Genomic DNA, 19533 nt, shown 5'->3' on the forward strand with positions numbered 1-19533 from the left:
TAGCTCTCCTTTGGACACACTCTAATAGTTTTGTGTCTTAAATTGTGATGCCCTAAACTGCACACAGTACTGGAGGTGAGGCCGCACCAGCCCAGAGAGGAGCAGGACAATCCCTTCCCTCAACCAGATAGCAGTGCTGCACCTGATGAACCCCAGGGTACGGCTGACCCTTTTAGCAGCTATGGCTCACTGTTGACTCTGATTCATCTTGCCATTGACCAAAGTCCTCAATCTTTTTGTGGGGCTGCTCTCCAGTCTCTCATTCCCCAGTCTGTCCATAAATCCAGGTACACAATCCAGTATTTGCTCTTGTTAAATTTCATATATTCCCTGTTTTCAATGGGAAAATCAACTCCAGTTTCTGTTGCTCTGCAATTCTTACAGCTCTGAAAATTTTATGATGTTATAATTACTCTAGAACTGCAGATGAAATACAGTAAGAAATGCATCCCAGATACATTGTCTGAAACAGCTATGATATGTATGTATTTGTATTTTTCATACTGCATGAAGACATGGGATAGTTTAGTAATGAATTAGCAAATGCAACTACAGAATTGACTACATGTATTTTTAGGTTTCCCATTACTCAACATATTACATGACACAAAAGCAGTAGGCAGAGAGAGAGGCATTTCATTTTCAGAGTATCCATATGATGTGAAAAATCAAGCAGCAGTGAAGCACAGCTAGTGCCTAAAACAGAGTGCCAAAAGCATCAAACAGTTTGGGAAAACCAATCCACATTAAATAGTGGAAAAGGTATCCCAGCAGCTTTTGGCTGCCACAGTTAGCTACACTTCAGAATTCCTACGGTTGGCATTTCAGTGACAGGTCTTTTGAAGCAACTCCGCCACCAGAGAAAAATGTGCTATCTGATTTTGCATAAACAAATCACGTTACTTTTTAATGATTTGGTTATCCTCATATATAATCTGGAAAGAGAGGAAACTTCGTCCTAAAGCAACCTGGACTGAATAATCTAAATATCAGAAATGTCAATCAACATTATTCAGTGACACTTCAGAAGCTTGCTTGTTGTTGGTAGTGGTGGTGTTTTTCCTTGATATATACAACTGAAATTGTGAGGCAACAGCTTTCACAAAATCAAAATGGGCTAACTTTAAAGACACAGCTGAACTCCCAGTCTGCCGCATCATAGTGAAAATACTTCTTTACAAATGTACATTTATAAAGCATAATGAATGTTTGTGGAAGAAATTTGATCATAAACTCCATTAAAAAAGGATATAAACAAGACAATAACAGCAATATAATTTCAGAGAATAACACAGAAGCCAAGTCAAGGTACAATTCAGGCATACGAATGCAAAACAGTATGCATCATGGCAGATTAAGGTAGGATAAGTTAGGCACAAACACACCAGAAATAAACAGAAAATCCTGTTAAGTCTACAAACAGCACCCACAGTTGTACACATCCTATACAGTAAGGCATTAGAAAATTGCTGCTGGGCAACCCTGTGACCCACACCCAGCTGAACACACCCAGGCCCCCAGCCCTTCAGATCCCCAAACATCTTGATGTCTCTCTTCTGAGCTTGCTCCAGTTCACTGATATCTTTCCTGTACTGGGTGCCCAGTATCCTAGATGCAGCTGAACGAGTGCTGTAGCCTGACTGCTCCATCTCCTGGCTGTGCTTCTGTTCATGCAGACCAGGACACTTTTGGCCTTCTCTGCTGCCAGGATGTGCTGCTGACTCATAACCTGCTTGTGTCCACCAGAACCTCAAGGTCTGTTTCAACAGAGCTGCTGCCCAGCCAGTCTCCAACCCTTATTGTTACAATGGTTTCTTCACATGCAAAAGCAGGGCTTTCCTTTTGCCTTTTTTGAATAATCTTGTCCCTCTGAATGGCAACTCTGCCTAAGCATAGCAGTTCTTGTGAAGCTTCCCATCTCCCTTGTCAACAGCTCATGTTCTCCGTAGTCCCTTCATTGCTTCAAGTTCTCATTCTCATCTTTAAAAAAATCTACAAGACTAATACCTACAGTAACTCACCAGCTTACTTTCTGCAGCATCCTTTTAGCCTAAGTGAGCTGTCCCTGAAAACCCACATATCCCCACACAGGCCAGCTTTAAGAAGAGCTTCTCTTCTTCCGAACCACTGTTTTAATTTTTACACAGACCACAAGAACTTTCTTCACTCCTACCAGAAGTCAGTCCAAAGAGCAGACTGTATGCTGTCATGTAAATTTAATCTTCCCCTCAAAACTTGATTTTCCTAATTCTCAGTAGGAGGTGAGATTTGTGATTTTTTTTTTCAAAGCAGATCCTTGAAATTAATATTAACTACACTGATCCTCTATTTCTGAACCACTTTGTGTTTTCCCCTCTTTCCCTTAGTGTAAAGTACTGCATATAAATAAGAAGAACAGAAGTTTTATCTCATGGTAGTGCTATAAAAAGGAATACAAACAAAAAAGAAAACTGACCACAGGATGAATTCTTTAAAGATGAACACTTCTGAGCTACTTTAAAAACAAAAGCAGTTCAGCAGAAGAGAAGAAAAACTAATAGAAGAGAACTAGTAGTCTATGTTCAACAGTTCTGTAGATGTTCAGTCATCAAACCGATTACATACTAAGAAAAGTAGACATGAAGACAGAATCACTTTGTTGAAACTGCAGTGCCACAGGCAATAACTAAAGACATCATTCAGGAGCAGATAACATCCTGCAAAGGCAAAGTTAACTGCTTACAAACCTCTCCGTTTAATTACATAGTATTTTTCTGTTCACAGATGAGAGTCTACTGCATGGAATTTTTCAGCATTTAAAAGCTTCACTTTATGTTTTTAAAAGATATTTCCATTCCTATCCCAGAGTATCAGCCAAATGGAGTTCATTCACAACTCTCCATTAAAAATTCATTGTAAGCCATGACTGAAAAACAATATTTGTAGAAGTTCAAAGTTAAAAAATGACTTCTAGATGTTTCTCCTATCTTTAAGTGAAGGTTTTTACTACTGGTGAAGTGTGCAATATATGAGAGTTATGGCTATTGAGGGAACCATACATTTGAATTTCCCAACTTCTGTGAGTCTTAAGTGTGAACAGTAATGTTGCAGTATAACAGTTAAATGTAATAAGGATAAGAAAATTAAAAGAAAATGAAAAGACTCAGGTTATGTATTTACAACAGCAGTAAAGCATTATATTCCTATGAGATCACCTTTAAAAACCTGAGGTCAACAGCCTTAACCATAAACTAAGAATGCTAGCTACAGTTATTAAAATAGAGATTAGAAAGAGTTATCAACTACTCTGAATGCCTAAACTTTTATAACCTTTACCCTAGTTGCTTTAACAGATACTCTGCCCCTGACGGATCTTTGAGAAGAAGCATGACTCCCAATAACCCAGACCTATTACAGAGTCAGAAGTCATCATTATACAAGAAGCTGAGAAATAATATGAAAAGTAAAAGAAGTAGAAAAACATTACATTACAGAAAAACATTACAGAAATAGAAAAAAATCACAACCCTGCAAAAACACATCACTAGGTAACTTCAGTCCATCACAACGTCAGTTTGAAGTTGACAGGCATGTAGAGCCATGGGTGTATCTCAGTATTTCAGATTCCTTCTCAGCTTCAGGGAGCTGTTGCGGTTATGTAACTCCCAGTCCTTTTAAACATTCTCATGAATGCATAAATCAGTTACTATAAACCTGAACAGTTCTGAGAGTGATCACCAAAAGGTGCTAAGCTACAAAACATGCAGCAAAAATTATGAAAAAAAAAAAAAAGGACATCTATCACCTGAGATGTTTTACAAGCAGACAAAGAAAAAAAATACATGTTTCCTAACAACCTGGCCCAGAAGACAAAAAAAATCTACATCTTCTTATCTTTGTTATGCCAACTTCTTTTTGACTGATTAAGCCTTAAAGTTTTTTGTGAAACCAGACTCTACTGCCATACTAACATAGATAATGTGCCAGTAACAAGACAAAAACCTGCTTTATGCTCTATAGGATGCGCTAGCAAAACAGGCATTTCTTTCCCTGAGTACTTAGGAGTATACTACCTACAGCTTAACTCAAGGCACCATACAAAAATGAAATAACAGTCATAATGCAATCTTTCCAAAAATATTTCTCATAGGTAATGCATTCTCCAGATGCAGCACTTCTACGTGCATTCACATTGGTGCTGTTGTACAGCAAACAGTTAAGTACCAATGCCTTTCTGTTGTCAACAGCTAAAGGTGCCTATTTGCACTATCTCACTTGTCCCATGCTCGAATAAAGCAGCACCTACTAGCATTCTCAAGGTTCTTCCTCATCCGCATTACCCTAGAGATGAAGGAACACAGAGCAAAGTGGTGAATTTCCAAAAGGAGGAGCCACCTCAGAAGACTAACTCATAACCATCTTTTATCATGCTCCATAAACACAGGAAATAGGGACAACTCCCAGGAGTACTTTATTCCCCCTGCTTCCCTTTTGCAATATTTCCCTTCTGTTCACATGCTTATTACAGTCAGCACTTGAAAGTTTTTAATATTATGTGGGAATTAAATATTTTCATAAATTGAATTACAACCTTGTTCAATCAGTTTATTTAAGACAAATTCTATCTGCATGCTCTGTTCTACAGGGAAGTAAAGCTACACAGCACATTCTTCTAAACTGGAATTCACAGCAAAAACTGCGTATCTACAGACTGGCAGCAATTCTGTTTATACTAGTTTCCCATTTATAAAAATTGGGAGAAATAAAAGACCTAGTAAACTCATTTACAATCACCAAGAACTTTAGTTATATTTGATTCACATGGATTCATTTTGATTCATGTGAATTCTCAGAAGTTGAAGCTATCTGGAAGAAAAAAATAAACGTTCCATTTAAGAAAAAAATTAATATAAAATCAAGTCTACACTTAAGTAAACTTCGGTGTATTTCATTAGTAGGTTATTCTCACAATTATAGATACTTTCATTAGTAAATATTTCGTACTATTACATTTATATAATAGCTTTTGTGAGTGTGCCTAGCAATACTGTTAATAATCAGGTTTGCAACAGGGTTAATTTTAGAAACAAGGTTAGATCAGATATATAAAAATGTAGTAAGTATTTCCTGTGTACATGCTATTTGCTCTCATTTACATTTTGCACTTGTACAGTGTCATCTACTCTGCAACTTGCAGAAAAGCACAAACCTGAACATATCTGCTGATCCTAGCACTGCCAGGTTCTCTCCAATCTGCCAGGGGTATAAAGATTCAAACTACATACTTCCATTCTTCAGCAGTAGACAAAACTAAAGTTTTTAACTCATAACTTCATATCTTTGTTACTAGAGCAATGGTGAAATATTTTAATATTTAAACCTTAAAATTTTACCTGCTAGCACATAAGTCAGTTTCTTAAGCAAACCAACCAAGCAACTGCAGCAACAAAATGCAAAAAAAAAAATCTTTCAGAAAGAAGAAAAGCCTGTTTGCAAACATCAACAAAAAAAAATCATAACCACATTTCAGAAAAGCCTTCCTCCCTCCCTCTCAGACAATAAATCTTATTAAAACAAAAAAGAAAATTTAGAATCTATCATCCCAACTTTATAAACATTGCAGTAATTTCTTCTTGTAATTTTGTCACCTTACAGAAAGTGTTTTCACACCATAAATGTGTTCCCAATATTCTCAAAATGATAAAAAGGACACTAAAAAAAGTATTTGATATCAAGAAATAAACACTAATTTCTACTCAGAAAAGGTAGAAGTTATAAGTACTATAAACCAAGAAAAATGTCAGGGGAATAGATATATGAATAAAAATTCTTCTGCGTGGAGAATTACTCAAACGGTACAGTTAAAACTTCAAAGTCAAAATTCTAACTATAATGTTGGAAGACTACAAATAAAAAATAAGTATCTATTAGCTACTCCAAGAAAAAGTATCCTTCCCAAAAAAAGATACTTTACTATTGCAAAATACTAAATAATTAAATCTCCCCAATTCTTTATAAGCACTGAGCAATATATTTCAAAACTGATTTTGTAACTTAAGTATTTGAAAGAAACACCCTAGAAGCAAAAATTTCTTCTAATTAATACACAGAACATTATTACGATGTTCAAGAAAGACAATCTTATGAAAATTTGTATGAATAATTAACATAAAATTGACAGTAAACTAACATTTATAAGCTCAAGTGAATGAATAGAAAAGTCTGGATGTAAGACTTTCCCTAATTCTACCTTTGTAAGGAGAGCAACAATCAGTGACAAGAGGATTAATGATTTTGAAGTTATTGCTTCCTTAAAGGTTAATTGCATTTAGAAACAAATCCAGAAGAATGTAATATTTATGTTCCTTCCAGGGAGCTAAACACTTTTTAGCCTCTTAATGCTGGCTGTTACTACAAACCACTTACAGACTTAGATTTTCACAGGTGTAAATACGGGTAGTTCCACATCAGAAAAGGACGTGCTTCCATTTTTGGGTAATGGTGAAAAGTAAATCTAGTTTCCCTACTTTCTCATAAATAAACAAACGAGATAAAAAAAAGCTTCCATAAATGGCACAAAGTAAAACAAATAACAAAGACAAAGCTGCTCTCTTGATTCCAGGAAATAACTAACAACAGATCACCACAAATGGAAACCAATTTATACAGAGAGCTGATTTGGGATTTTATTTTATTTTTTTAAGTTAAAGGGTTTTTTAAGTTAAGAATACTAACGTATTCTTACCAAGCTTCAGGCAACAAGAAGGCATATTCATGCGGTGAAGTAGTCTCTGGAAAATTGGAGAGAATTGCTTGTCTGTGTGGAAGCAAAGCTGATCCATGGAAAGTGAACAAGATTTCCAGGGCTCTGACATTGCTTTCCTAAAGAGAAAAACAATATATTGTGGTGGTTTAGGACTGATATAGACTGAAACTGAGCAAGTAACGTAAGTTTTGATCACACAACATTTAATGTTAAGATTTTCCTCAGCAATAAGGAGAATTAGATTGAGGTCACGGATTGTAAATAAATAAATGCAAATAAATACACCCTCCAGTTCTTCAATTTCCATTGAGATTCAACCAAGTTCAACAGAAAAAAATACGCACGTAAGTCAAAGAGGCAGAAAAGTATGTTATAGTAAAATATTAATACCCGAGCATAAGTTCTTGCTGAAAGCACAATATTCTGATTTCTGAACTTCTTGAAGAATTCACCATCGTAGTGCTGTTTAGCTGCATGAGGTCCTCCAAGGATTTCCTTTAAAAAATATGATACTTTTTTTTTTATACAAGATTTACAGAAGCATTAAAAAATGTGTTTCTTTATCATACAATGATGAAGCATGAATTATACCTGGAAAACATGGGAGAGGGGTCAGGTGTTTTTTTTTTATTTCTTTGCTTTTTTTTTTTTGCGTGTGTGTGTGTTTTTTTTTTTATCTCAGTATGAAAAACATTTGTTTCCAACTAAAGCTATGGCAATTCTGTGTTATTTGAATTAGGGTGTAGGCAACATTAGTTACAAAGGGATTTGGTAAAAATCACAACTTAAATGGTATCAACTGCAAAGTTAAAAAAAAAATAAGCAAAACAGTCTTCCATTCCAAAAAGTTTCATTTCTGTAACTCGTGAAAGAAAAATAAGATTTGCTAGAAAATCTGAATAGAACTTCCTAAATAGACTGATTAAGGTAGCTTCAAAGCAATAATAATCCTGCACCAATTCTAGATTCCATGTTGTTGTATAAGTTATTTCCTACACACAAAACTGTTCAATTATTCAAGACACATCAGATTTACCCTCTGACATTTTAGTTTAATGCCATATTCATGTGTAAATGCCAAGTGCACTTAATACCAGCTAACATGCACTTTAAACTGTACATGACTATTCCTGAAAAAAATGGGAAAACAGTCTGTGTTTTGCTGGCAGACTGCCACAGTATGTTCAAAACAGGCTTCTGCCCCACTATGCTTCTCAAAGCTAAAAGCTAGCCATTTGCAACCTTGAAGCACAAGAAATGAGGTAGCCTGAACAGAAAACAGCTTACATTTCTCAAGAGAGAGACCTGCATTTCAACAAGACTATGAATGTTAATACTACAACATACAAAAAAATACGATGAGACAAAAATGTTACAGGAGTAACTGTATAAATGAGAATTCAAAAGAACTTAAGTCAGTTATCAAGTTCCTTTACCTCGTAGGTTTCAAGGCGATCAAGATAAATTAACAGCTTCAGCCTGCTACGGCAGAGTTCTTTTTGTTCCAGCGTTAGCCTGTTTACCAAAGAAAGAATTCTCATGTTTACAATTGATACTGTATATCATATACATATGAAGTAAACAGCTACACATTTGAATGATTTTGTGCACTGGAGAATACTGAGAAGTGAAGTAAATTGAGAAGTTTGATAAAACGTGACACCAAATAAAAATCTACACAACTTTTCTATCAGGAATAATGTACATAAGAATGTTCTTGCAACTCTGTAGTTACAGGACTATAAGTCTGAATAGAACATGGCTTAACACTGCATTTACTTTGAGAAGTCTACTGATAACAGCAGTTCTTGATGCTTCCTGGCCTCTTTTTCCTTTTTAGCATCTGTTTCTTCGTCTGCTGACAGGAAGTCTTCATAGGGAATTTCAATGTCCACCTCCCCTGGTAAGATAAATCTGGAGGACAAAAACAACAACCAAATCAATGTTGATACAAACAAAAAAAGAGATATGAAGAACGGTTACTGAAAAAGCAGATTGACACAGTTTTCTACTTATGTCTTGACTAAAAATTTAAACTTTCATAGAAAATTATAAAACTGAATTTTGCTGTTGTAAGAATATAGTCAGCAAAATCAAACAAAAGGCATCGAAAAGCACCTCTTCGACCCCCAACCTCCAAAAAAAGGAAAATACCCACAACTATGATGGTATGATGGTAAAAGCTTCTGAAGACTACAGGTAACACTGAAATTGGCAATGTTTCTACAACTTACAATTGTAATAGATGAATGGATGAAGAGAGAACATCCTATTCCTCTCCATCAGGAACTGAATGCCAAAGAGAATTGTCTCTGCATACGTTTACCTGCTGACCCAATCTTCCCACCGCATTTTGCTTTCCAAAATATTATCACAACAATCAAGACGTACAATAAAACATCTTCATTAGGAGTAGTTGCAGCTACCAGAAGAGGCAGCAGAAACAGTCTCACAGAAAAATCACAACATCAGAAGTTCTTTGTAATGGAAAAAGTAGCAGGCACCAGACATAGGGGAAAATTCATTATCGAAGTACTTTGTCAAAGGTAAAATGGCAACAAACACCTTGCAGACATCTATAGAATAGTTTGATTCAGAGCATTATGTCTTTTTTAATGCCCTGCCAAAGCATCTTAATATTTTCACTATTAGTTGATTTAGGAGGGGAAAAAAAAAAAAAAAAAAAAAAACACTCTTTCCAAACCTGCCACCATCTTCTCCTTTTCCTATGGCCACAAGAGCCTCCAAGTCTGTGCCTTTCAAGCCATACTGTAGCAACTTCTTTGCAGCATCCACATTCTCTGGAACTCTTTCCAAGCACTCATGAAGAACCCATGCACGCTTCTTAATTTTGCTCTGTCCAAGACAAAAGCACAGGCCTAATGTTATATGTTTCAATCCAAAGCAATGAAAACGGAAACGTTAAGTAGAAGAAACACATTAGAACATTAAGAAAACACCGAGTTTATCTCATAACTGGCAATGTGAACCAAAAAAAGAAGTGAGATAGGGAAAATACTCCACACAATTCTGTTCAGTTCTGTTTTATCAGTATGTGGACTTCGTTTTGTTCAGTTAATGTAATGGTGTTAATTCTCTTTGCAGTGCTCTCCACATGACTTTGTTTACTAGCTAAAGAGAAGCTTCCAGCACAAGAAATTGTATCCTGAAGAAAATCAGTGGTCACTGAATATAGCCCTCCAATAGAAAGAGAAGCAAAGAATGAAAAAAACATAATTCCATCAGAGTTTACATGGCAGAAGAGGGCACAAAAGCCAAACGACCATAGCAGACCAGTCACAACAAGAGGAACAGAAATTGTTATTTCTGCTCCCTAATTAGTATCACTCCTGATTATACTGTATCAAATTTGATGTTTTGGGGCCAAAGATACAGCTGTTATAGATTTCGTGTATTCCCCAACAGGGCTTGAGTTATTCTCAGTATCTGTCTCTTCTGTTACAGAAGACCACAGACACAGAGAGGTTACAAAGGATTATTGGCTTTATATGCCAATCTTCAGTTGAGATTACATAGCATATGGAGAATGGTCACTTAGAAAATCTTACTTTGACATTTAAATAATATATGACTTGAAATAAATAAAACTACATGATATTTCTCTTGATCTCATAGAAGATTTTACATTAATGCACCATTAGGTTGTGCATCTTGATGATGCTTGTCTGCTAAGTTAGGTAACTCTCTTTAAAACAAACAAAACCCATGGTGGATTCTACTGAAACAGTCCAGTCACGGGTTGAATTTAATATAAATTTTGTTATTCAACCTTTGCAATAGCTATGGATACCAACTTAACCTTCCCACATGATTTTCTAAAATACCTGGAAGTTATTTAAATGTATTCCATTTCTAATTATTATTCATTTGCCGTGAAACAATCTACCGCTACACGTAAGAAAGAGATTACATTAGAGAGAGCTATTAACTGAAATTAGAAGATATTCCAAAGGAAAGATTTCCATTAACTTTTAAGGTCTCTGAATCAAGCCTTCAGTTAAATTAACAAGATCACTCTCTCTCACATGACACACAAATGGAATTTGCAGGACAGCTCTCCGAACTGCCACCAATTTATGTTGCATAAATTAGAACACAATTCAATTTCTGTGAGGATAACAAAGGCATTCTGAAAAGAAAGCCTAAAAGTCACAAAAACAAACCCACCAAATAGTCTTGAATTGAAGCAACGTTAACAGCTGATTTCCTCCACTGTCTCTGATAGACAAGATCTGAATCAAGGCCATATGCTTGAGCCAAAGACAGAGCTTCCCCATATTCTTCATTATCAATCTGGAAAGTAAACACATGAAAATTAAAATCCACATTAAGCGATCAATTATTAATTCTCTGTGTTGAAACAGGTAGAGGGATAATTACTATGGGTATGCTTAAGCAGGTAGGGAAGTGAATGGCTTATAAGATAAGAATGAATAAGACCCAGATCTGACAGAAGCCTTTAGAAAAACAGAGACTTTTCCTCAATAAAAAGGAAGAAGTTTAGGCAACCAGTATGACATTAGCACCCCCTCGAAACTCTAATAGCTATTAGGCTTGACTGCTTCGCCATCAGAACAACCAAAATGTCCTAAACGAAGTACTGCCTAGAGAAGTCTTCAAGATGAAGAAGCATCTCTTCTCTGATAAAAATGTGTCACAGGACTACTTTTTATGTACATTATATGTGAAAAAGTATGCACGTAAATTACATTAATATCAGAGTGTAAGTTAACCCATTCTCTGGGCAGTAACAAACAGAACTAATTTCTTTCAACATACCTGCTCAGCCTCCCCATTATTTGTAAACACTCACATGAGCACAATTCCAACACTAATGAAGCACAGTTACCTGCAAACATCTTATTTGAATTATTATGGTTTATAAACAATGGTTACCTACATCAGATAACATAGCCCATTTTCAAATATGAAACCCCCTAGAAATATGTGCCTAAGTTCTACTCCTAATATAACAACTATTTTTAAAAGTTTTTTTGTTTTTTTTTTTTTTAATATTTCTAAATAAAGCTAATTATCAGATACAACCTTCCCTTTAGTACTCACTTTTCTCTGGTAAAGCTCCTCTGGAGTTGTGGACCTCAAGCTAACAAGGCGGAAATTTTTTGTAATAGTACGTGGACGTTTTCGTGGTGGAGCAAATCGTTCCATTTCTGTCACGAAGTACAGGCCTTGCTTCAGGTAGCTGAAGTATCTGTCCTTAGCAGAATTTTCATCATCAGAGTCAGAGTCATCTTCTCCCTCATCTTCATCACCAGGTCTGCTCTCCAAGCGTAATCTTTTTGGAACAAGTTTTATCTCACACTGCAGAGAAAACAATTCTTAGTAGAATACAAAGCTTCCACCTAGTATATCTCATCTAGCTTGGTGAGAATACAGTAAACCTCCACTTCCAGAACTTCAAATTGCTGCATCAACATTATTCCTCCTTTAAACCCCTCACTCCTCAGCTTGATTAATATTCTCCTTGATTTAAGACTTCATCCTTTACCTGCTAAGGAAGGGCAAAGGTTTGTTAAAACTAACCCGCTATTGCACTAGATACACTATCCTACATCACCCCAGACAGTACAGAACTACCGAGACATATTTAAATCTCAGCACACTGTTACACAGCTTATGTCAGTGTATGAGATAAGCGCAAGTTATATTTGTATTGAAAAGATATATATATCTCCAACTATTCTTCCCTGTGTTCTTCTTCCTACAACATGCAAGTCACTGGCTATATCTGATTTCTAAAATAATAAACTTTTCAAAAAACATGCATGCAAGCTTTGGTACACATTGAGATATTCTGACAATTTTTTTTGTCATTGTTCATTTAAGATCTATTTCAGTGCAAGTCTTAGGAAATAATCGGTTTCTTTGAAACAAAGGAAAGTTCTGGTTAACTTTACTACCAAAGGTACCTCCTACTCCTGTCTGGAATCCTACCAAGGATTAACAAAAACACAGATCCCTTGCACAACTTGGTCTTAATTTCAATTTGTTCCATATTTATTTTAAATATACTCAAGAGACACCTGCTTCAAAATGGGAGAGGGTGCAGCATTCTTGCAGTATTCTTCAAATGCACTAACAAACGAAGCAGTGAAAACTGACTGTTGACACAAACTGTTTCCTGCAGAATTTCCTTTCCTTTCATTCAGAGCTGGGCTTCTATAAGTTTTTTCATCTGCTGTCTACATAACTTAATTGCCAAGGAACTTAAAGACAGTTGAATTGCAGGATGTTCAGAATTGCCTGCCTAGAGATAAGGAGGCAGAATCACTTTTCGTATTAATGATAATAAACATACATATGCATGCAACATCCTTAGGATTACATACACAAAAGCAAATTATTTCTGTTGCTTTCCAGAATGATGTGTATTCCTCACCTCCAGACTTAGAAATCCTCCATCATGAGCTGAAGTAACCTGAGGAGAACTCTCAAACCATTCACATGACTTTCCCAGCAAGTTTCTTAATGTCTTGACTGATGACACAGTTAACGCACCAGAGCAGCGAGCCAGAATCACAGAATTATCTGCCCACCAATTTACATCTATCAGTGGGTAATAGGATTCTTTATCTAAAATAAAGAATTAAGAAAGCATCACATAAGGGAAGATAATTTTAAACACCAGATAAGAACTGAAGTGGCTTCAATTAAAAGATTTCATCTGATGGCCTAATTTAACAAACATTTTATTATTTTATATGCATCCTTACTTCACTAGATTTGCGTTTTGGGCCAACTGCAGTTTACTGAGATCAATTCTGCATTAACTAAAGTTCTTATAGGGGGAAAAAAATAATTCAATTTTTGACTTAACCTAAGTATTTTTCTTTAATATTATTTAGAAAAAAGTTCACAGTAAACCAATTTACTTGCACAAAACATGACAGAATTTAGATATTTGATAAAGAACTCTTTTATACTTTACTTCCCAGTCCATCCTTGATCAAGTCTCCCTGGCAAGGAATGTTATATTGATGAAACTCAGAAAAGGTTACACTGCTTTTGAGGACAAGTGACAACTGTGAACAAGGCTCCTGAGACAGCCTACAAGATGTGGTTATTAAGAAAATTTAAGCACCAACAAGAAAAAAAATCACCACAGATGCGGATGGAAGCCGTGTCACTTCTAAGATTATTTCTATTATAATAACTGGGTATTGGGACCAAAATGTTCATCTCAAAGAGTTAGCTCAATTTAATACATTACCATTACCCACCTCTCTAATAAAAGCCAACCATTACCCAAAAAGGACAGAGAAACAGATCAGCTTATTACTTTTCTGCTACTTCAGTGCTTAGTTAGCAGGCTACCCATAAAGATCAGAAGAATTAACTGAAAATAAAAGGATCACCAAGAAAAACAGCACAAAAAAACACAGAGCTTTTAGTAGTATAGACATATAGAAGCACCAGCAAATGGATCACAAACAGCTATTGATGTCTGCACTCTTGGAAGAGCCGTGCAATATCTAGGGCTATCTATCTATCTGTCGATGGCTGCATGCGATGGCTTGAATTTTAGGAAAATAATAGAATACTGACATAAGGTAAAACAAACCACAGGACAGAAAGACCTTTTATTTCAGAGTTTTGAAATAATATCTCTATATTATGTTAGCATTCAAGATTTATTAGACATACACAAATGACATAAAAGTAAGTTTATGTTTTAGACTGTGGAATCTAAAAAACGTATTATTATTATTATAATTTCATCATATTATGATGTAGTAGCTTCTGATACAACCTAAGACAACTGTTTGACTGTTCAGCATTCTAGTCATAATCACGATTAATAATAAATTAAGTCCTGTACTAGCTGAAATACCCTCTTATTTATGATTATGGCTACAAGAATATTCCTAGGAGAGGATTTTTAAAAACTATACTGTGGCACTCATTTAGCTATGTCATGCTACAAATTCAGATCGTACATACAATCTTGTCAACCACCCTAACTATGATTTAATTAAGCTATTTCATACCCTTGTACATTTGTATAAATACTTTTAACCACGCCATAACTTAAAACAACAATTCAACTGCACCACATACCTTTTATTTTCTTTCTTTTTTCACTAGACAGACTCCAGTCTGGGTTGATTTCATCATAACCTGGCTACATAAACGTGAGAGGAAACAAGAAGGATTAATATGCAAGCAAATTTAGGAGAACTTCTTTACTGAAAGGGTTCTTAGACACTGGAACAGGCTGCCCAGGGTGGTGGTGGAGTCACCATCCCTGGAAGTCTTTAAAAGACGTTTAGATGTAGAGCTTAGGGATATGGTTTAGTGGGGACTGTTAGCGTTAGGTCAGAGGTTGGACTCGATGATCTTAAGGTCTCTTCCAACCTAGAAATTCTGTGATTCTGTGAAATCTTTAACACAATCTGTTTATTTACTTCACTGCTGACCCACTCATTTTTCCCACAGAAGTTCAAACCTTTCCCGATCATAAAACATACACCTGCGGAAGTTAAACTTTTCTCCAGTTAAATTAATGAAAGGGAGAGAGGAGAAAAGTAAAAAGGAAAAAAAAACACACTACAGGTTTCCTTAATACAAACTATACAGTCTAACCAGATCCAACTGATTAACTACAGTTAAGCTATAGTTACCCACCCTGTTCCCCAGGGGTCAGTGTTGGGGCCCATCCTCTTTAATATCTTTATAGATGATTTGGATGAGGGAATTGAGTGCATTCTCAGTAAGTTTGCAGATGGCACCAAGCTGGAGGAAAGTGTCGATCTGCTGGAAGGTAGGAAAGCCCGCAGAGGGACCTGGACAAGATGAGTTAATGGACAGAGGCCAATGGGATAAGGTTCAACACGACTAAGTGCTGGGTCCTGCACTTTGGCCACAACTCCAAACAGTGCTACAGGCTCAAGGCAGACTGGCTCAAAAGCTGTGCAGAGGAAAAGGATTTGGGGGTGCTGATTGATGCTCGCCTGAACATGAGCCAGCAGTGTGCCCAGGTGGCCAAGAAAGCCACCAGGATCCTGGCTTGTATCAGGAATAGTGTAGACAGCAGGGAGGTGATCCTCCCCCTGTTCTCTGCTCTGGTGAGGTAGCACCTTGAGTACTGTGTTCAGCTTTGGGCCATTCACTACAGGAAGGACATCAAGGTGCTCAAGAGTGTCCAGAGAAGGGCTATGAAGCTGGTGAAAGGCCTGGAACACAAGTCCTGTGAGGAACGTCTCAGGGAACTGAGGTTGTTTAGCCTGGAAAAGAGGAGGCTCGGGGGAGACTTTATTGCTCTCGAAAGGAGCACCTGAAAGGAAGGCGTGGGGAGTTGGGGGTCAGCTTCTTCTCACAAGAAACTAGTGATTGGACTAGAGGGAATGGCCTCAAGTTGCGCCACAGGAGGTTTAGGTTAGAAATGAGGAGACATTTCTTCTCAGAGAGTAGTTAGACATTGGAACAGGTTGCCTTGAGAAGTGGTGGTGTCACCATCCCTGGGGGTGTGTAAGGAAAGGTTGGACATGGTGCTCTAGGGATATGGTTTAGTGGGTGATATCAGTGGTAGTGGTACAGTTGTACCAGATGATCTTGGAGATCAGAATACAAAGCTTCTCCATTTACTGGAATGACAGTATGCAGTCAAAGCACAGTCATCTGAACTTCACTCATCTCCTACGGAAACGTATCTCCAGAGGATTAAAACGTATACAGCAGGTTTCTAAACATGTATGCCCCTCTTACCTGGTCAGCTTGGTCCCATTCTCCTTGTTGTCTGAGAGATGGAATAGACCAGATTGTCAGTTTTCCAGAGAAATGAATAGCTGCCAGAAGAGCTCCATCAGGGGAAAGATTCATCTTGAAAATTCCATCCTGCCAAACATTGTCAGCAAAAACAAAAAGTCTCATCTTTTCAGAAAAAAAAAAAGTCAGCCTGAACACATTTTAAAAGTTTTTTGTTGTTGTTGTTGTTGTTTTTTGTTTGTTTGTTTTTAATATTTTAATATTAAAAAAAAAAAGAGTTAAAATGAAGGTAAAACAACTGTGGTATGGAAAAGTGAAAACAACCTATATAAATTAAGAATACTACAACTGCTAACAAAACTCTGAGAACATGAACTTCTTTATCACATTCTATACAATAAATAAAATCTGAGAATGCAGGGAAAAATCTTCAGGCTGTTCTTAAACCATCTGTTTACAGAAATCATTTAGCAGCCTCAGTTTCCTGTTGTCCTGCCTACATAGTCACCTTCCAAGAAAGATGGCTACCCAAATGCAGCTTAGCACACAGCTCTTTCCCCCCCCAGTAGCAGACTTTTGGTTGGGTAGCAACAGAGGAAGCAGCAATAGTCCAAACATCAGATTAAGGCCATACTGAAGAAATAATTCAACAATTGTTAGTAAACCTTAGCAAAGCTACAAAATATTACATTGCTTCTCCTGGATGAAGTTTTCCTTACAGGCAAAATGTAGTGGCCTCGCTCCTACAAACAAAATATTTCCTTAATATTAAGGATTCATGAACTCCCCTACAATTACAACTGCATCCCTACATCATTCCCATGAGACAAAATATACACTCGTATTTTAAAGCCCAACTTAGTGCCCTGGCAATGCATAACAGCTTCTGAAAACAGGATTTATATTCCTTTGTGCATGTCACCATCAGGTTCTCAGAGTCTAGTCTTCACTGAAAAAGAGAAGCACACAGATTCTGAAAGCTTGATATTGATCATAGAATCTCATTTTGTTACCATAGCTCACTTTCTAAAAGCTTTCTAATAAACATTAATCCTATAGTAACACTAAACACTCAGTATCTAGGATTTAGAACTATCCAAGTCACACTAATCAATTTTTAAGCAACACCCTCCCCTCTCGGAAAATATCTCAACGTAAGTGAACTATAGATGAGTTACTATACTTCAATATGATCATGAAGTTCTAATACAAAATCTACAGCAAATTAAGAACAGATATCATTTGAAGATGACTCCTTTTTGCAGTTTTATTTTGGTTAGTTATTTTGGCTTTTTATTATAATTGTTTTAAGTTCTAGCTATGCCATAGAAACAATTATGATCAAGCAATCTGCTCATTGTTCTCACACTTGCCTGGTTTGCAACTTATTGAGAGCACTGCTTAAATTCAAGCTTTCAGTGTGCTTTTACACAAAATGGAAGGCATATTAAGATATCTTAAAACAAATTATGACTTTTTTTCTAATATTCATAACTCTTAAGTGTTCTCCAATTATGTTCTTAAGTACCTAGAGTGTAAATTTGTATTTGTAATTTGTGCAATTTGTATTCTAGTTTCTCAAGGATAGTGCATGCCTACTAAAGGTAATTCTCTTTTTAGAAATCAAGTTGCATGCACAGAGTGCTAAGAACAAGAGACTGTTAAAGGACTTAGAAACACAGACCTAAAATATTTAAGCCATTCCAATGAACAGTCTGTAGTACATAACACAGATTTTAAACACAGATTAAATAACTACTTAGTATTGGTAACAACACGTTTACTGTTTAAATAGCAACCATATGGCTGCTACTATGTTCAAATTTCCAACCCAAGCATTGTTATCTATAGAGATTAATCAGTACTTTGGCAAAGCAGTCAATGCTGCCTCAGTAAACAGCTTGTCAACTTCAGGGAACTGCAGAACAAGACAGTGAGAGCTTCAGTAGGTTGGCACTTTCCATTTTAAAACTGCCATTTAAGCTACCAATTCTAACAATCTAATCCAAATACAGGTAGTTCTTATAACCAAGTCCCCTAGCTGCTGTGCCTGTCACATTGTAAAACTGCTGTCAATTTCCTACTAAGGAGGTAAAATATAGCTCACAGATTTAAACTATAAACTCAGAAATTGGATTAAAACATTCAGTAACAACAATTTCTGCTTTCCTTTGCAAATTTGGTACTGGCAAGTGCATTGATGATGAAGTTTAGCACAGTTATATTCAGTGCTAGCCTTCCAGTAAGCTTCCACTTTACTTCAGCCTTCTCTTTTATATTTTCAGTGAAGGAAATAAAATCTCTTCCCATTCTACCCTTGAGAGAGATTCAGAAAGATCTGTTTTCCCCTCCAACCAAGCATCCAATTTCTTCTTTTAACCAGTCACCTAAACATCCCAAAAATCTATTAAGGTTATTTCCCAAGTCCATATAACTTCATACAAGCCATTTTTCTCTCCACAGGACACAGTGAAGAGTGGGAGGTAAATTCTTTACTGCTCCTTCCTTGTAAACCACAAAGGGAAAACTTTTTTTTTTTTTTTAAAAAAAAAAAAAGGAGGGAAAGGCGGGGGAGGGAATCAAACAAAGGCTTTACACAAATACTAAATAAGAGACAGGAGAATGTGGTGCAGATACCACACAGGTAGCCCCAAAGGCATGCAGAGGAAAGCTGAAACTACTCTGCACAAAACCTTAGAAACATAGAAGACATATGCCACCACTTCAATCCGATGAGACTTACCATTCACTCTGTCAAGGGAGAAAAGAATACAAAACACATACCCAGGGTTTGTTTATTAACGAATTGCTTCTGATCAGCAGTTTTGCTAGTTTCACATGCATCCTGCTAGTGGAAGTTTGACTCATCATAAACTTTCGCAGCTATTTAGGAAAATATTTCCATAGTATCTCGTATCTCATAACAGACCCCAAGAATTAAGTCTCCATTTTCCCTATCTCAGCCACGAATGATTGATTTGAACTTAGTGTATGAAAATTTAGGGCTGTAAGGGAAGTGGGTTTTAGTTTTTTTTTCAGGT

General features: G+C 36.4%; 1 protein-coding gene across 3 annotated transcripts in view; it reads right to left on the reverse strand.

Annotated features, from left to right (window-relative positions):
* Window positions 1-19533, reverse strand: part of NBAS (NBAS subunit of NRZ tethering complex) — a 178030-nt gene that overhangs the window by 136735 nt on the left and 21762 nt on the right. For all 3 annotated transcript variants that reach the window (XM_068678623.1, XM_068678621.1, XM_068678622.1), the window contains exons 12-21: window positions 16493-16621; window positions 14846-14909; window positions 13167-13360; window positions 11831-12088; window positions 10934-11059; window positions 9450-9601; window positions 8525-8659; window positions 8182-8260; window positions 7136-7240; window positions 6725-6861 (exon numbers count right to left, since the gene is read on the reverse strand). In XM_068678623.1, coding sequence (XP_068534724.1) covers window positions 6725-6861; window positions 7136-7240; window positions 8182-8260; window positions 8525-8659; window positions 9450-9601; window positions 10934-11059; window positions 11831-12088; window positions 13167-13360; window positions 14846-14909; window positions 16493-16621 — 1379 coding nt within the window. The remainder of the gene's footprint in view (window positions 1-6724; window positions 6862-7135; window positions 7241-8181; window positions 8261-8524; window positions 8660-9449; window positions 9602-10933; window positions 11060-11830; window positions 12089-13166; window positions 13361-14845; window positions 14910-16492; window positions 16622-19533) is intronic.

Source organism: Anas acuta, chromosome 3 (genome assembly GCF_963932015.1).
Source record: "Anas acuta chromosome 3, bAnaAcu1.1, whole genome shotgun sequence".
Classification (NCBI taxonomy): domain Eukaryota; kingdom Metazoa; phylum Chordata; class Aves; order Anseriformes; family Anatidae; genus Anas; species Anas acuta.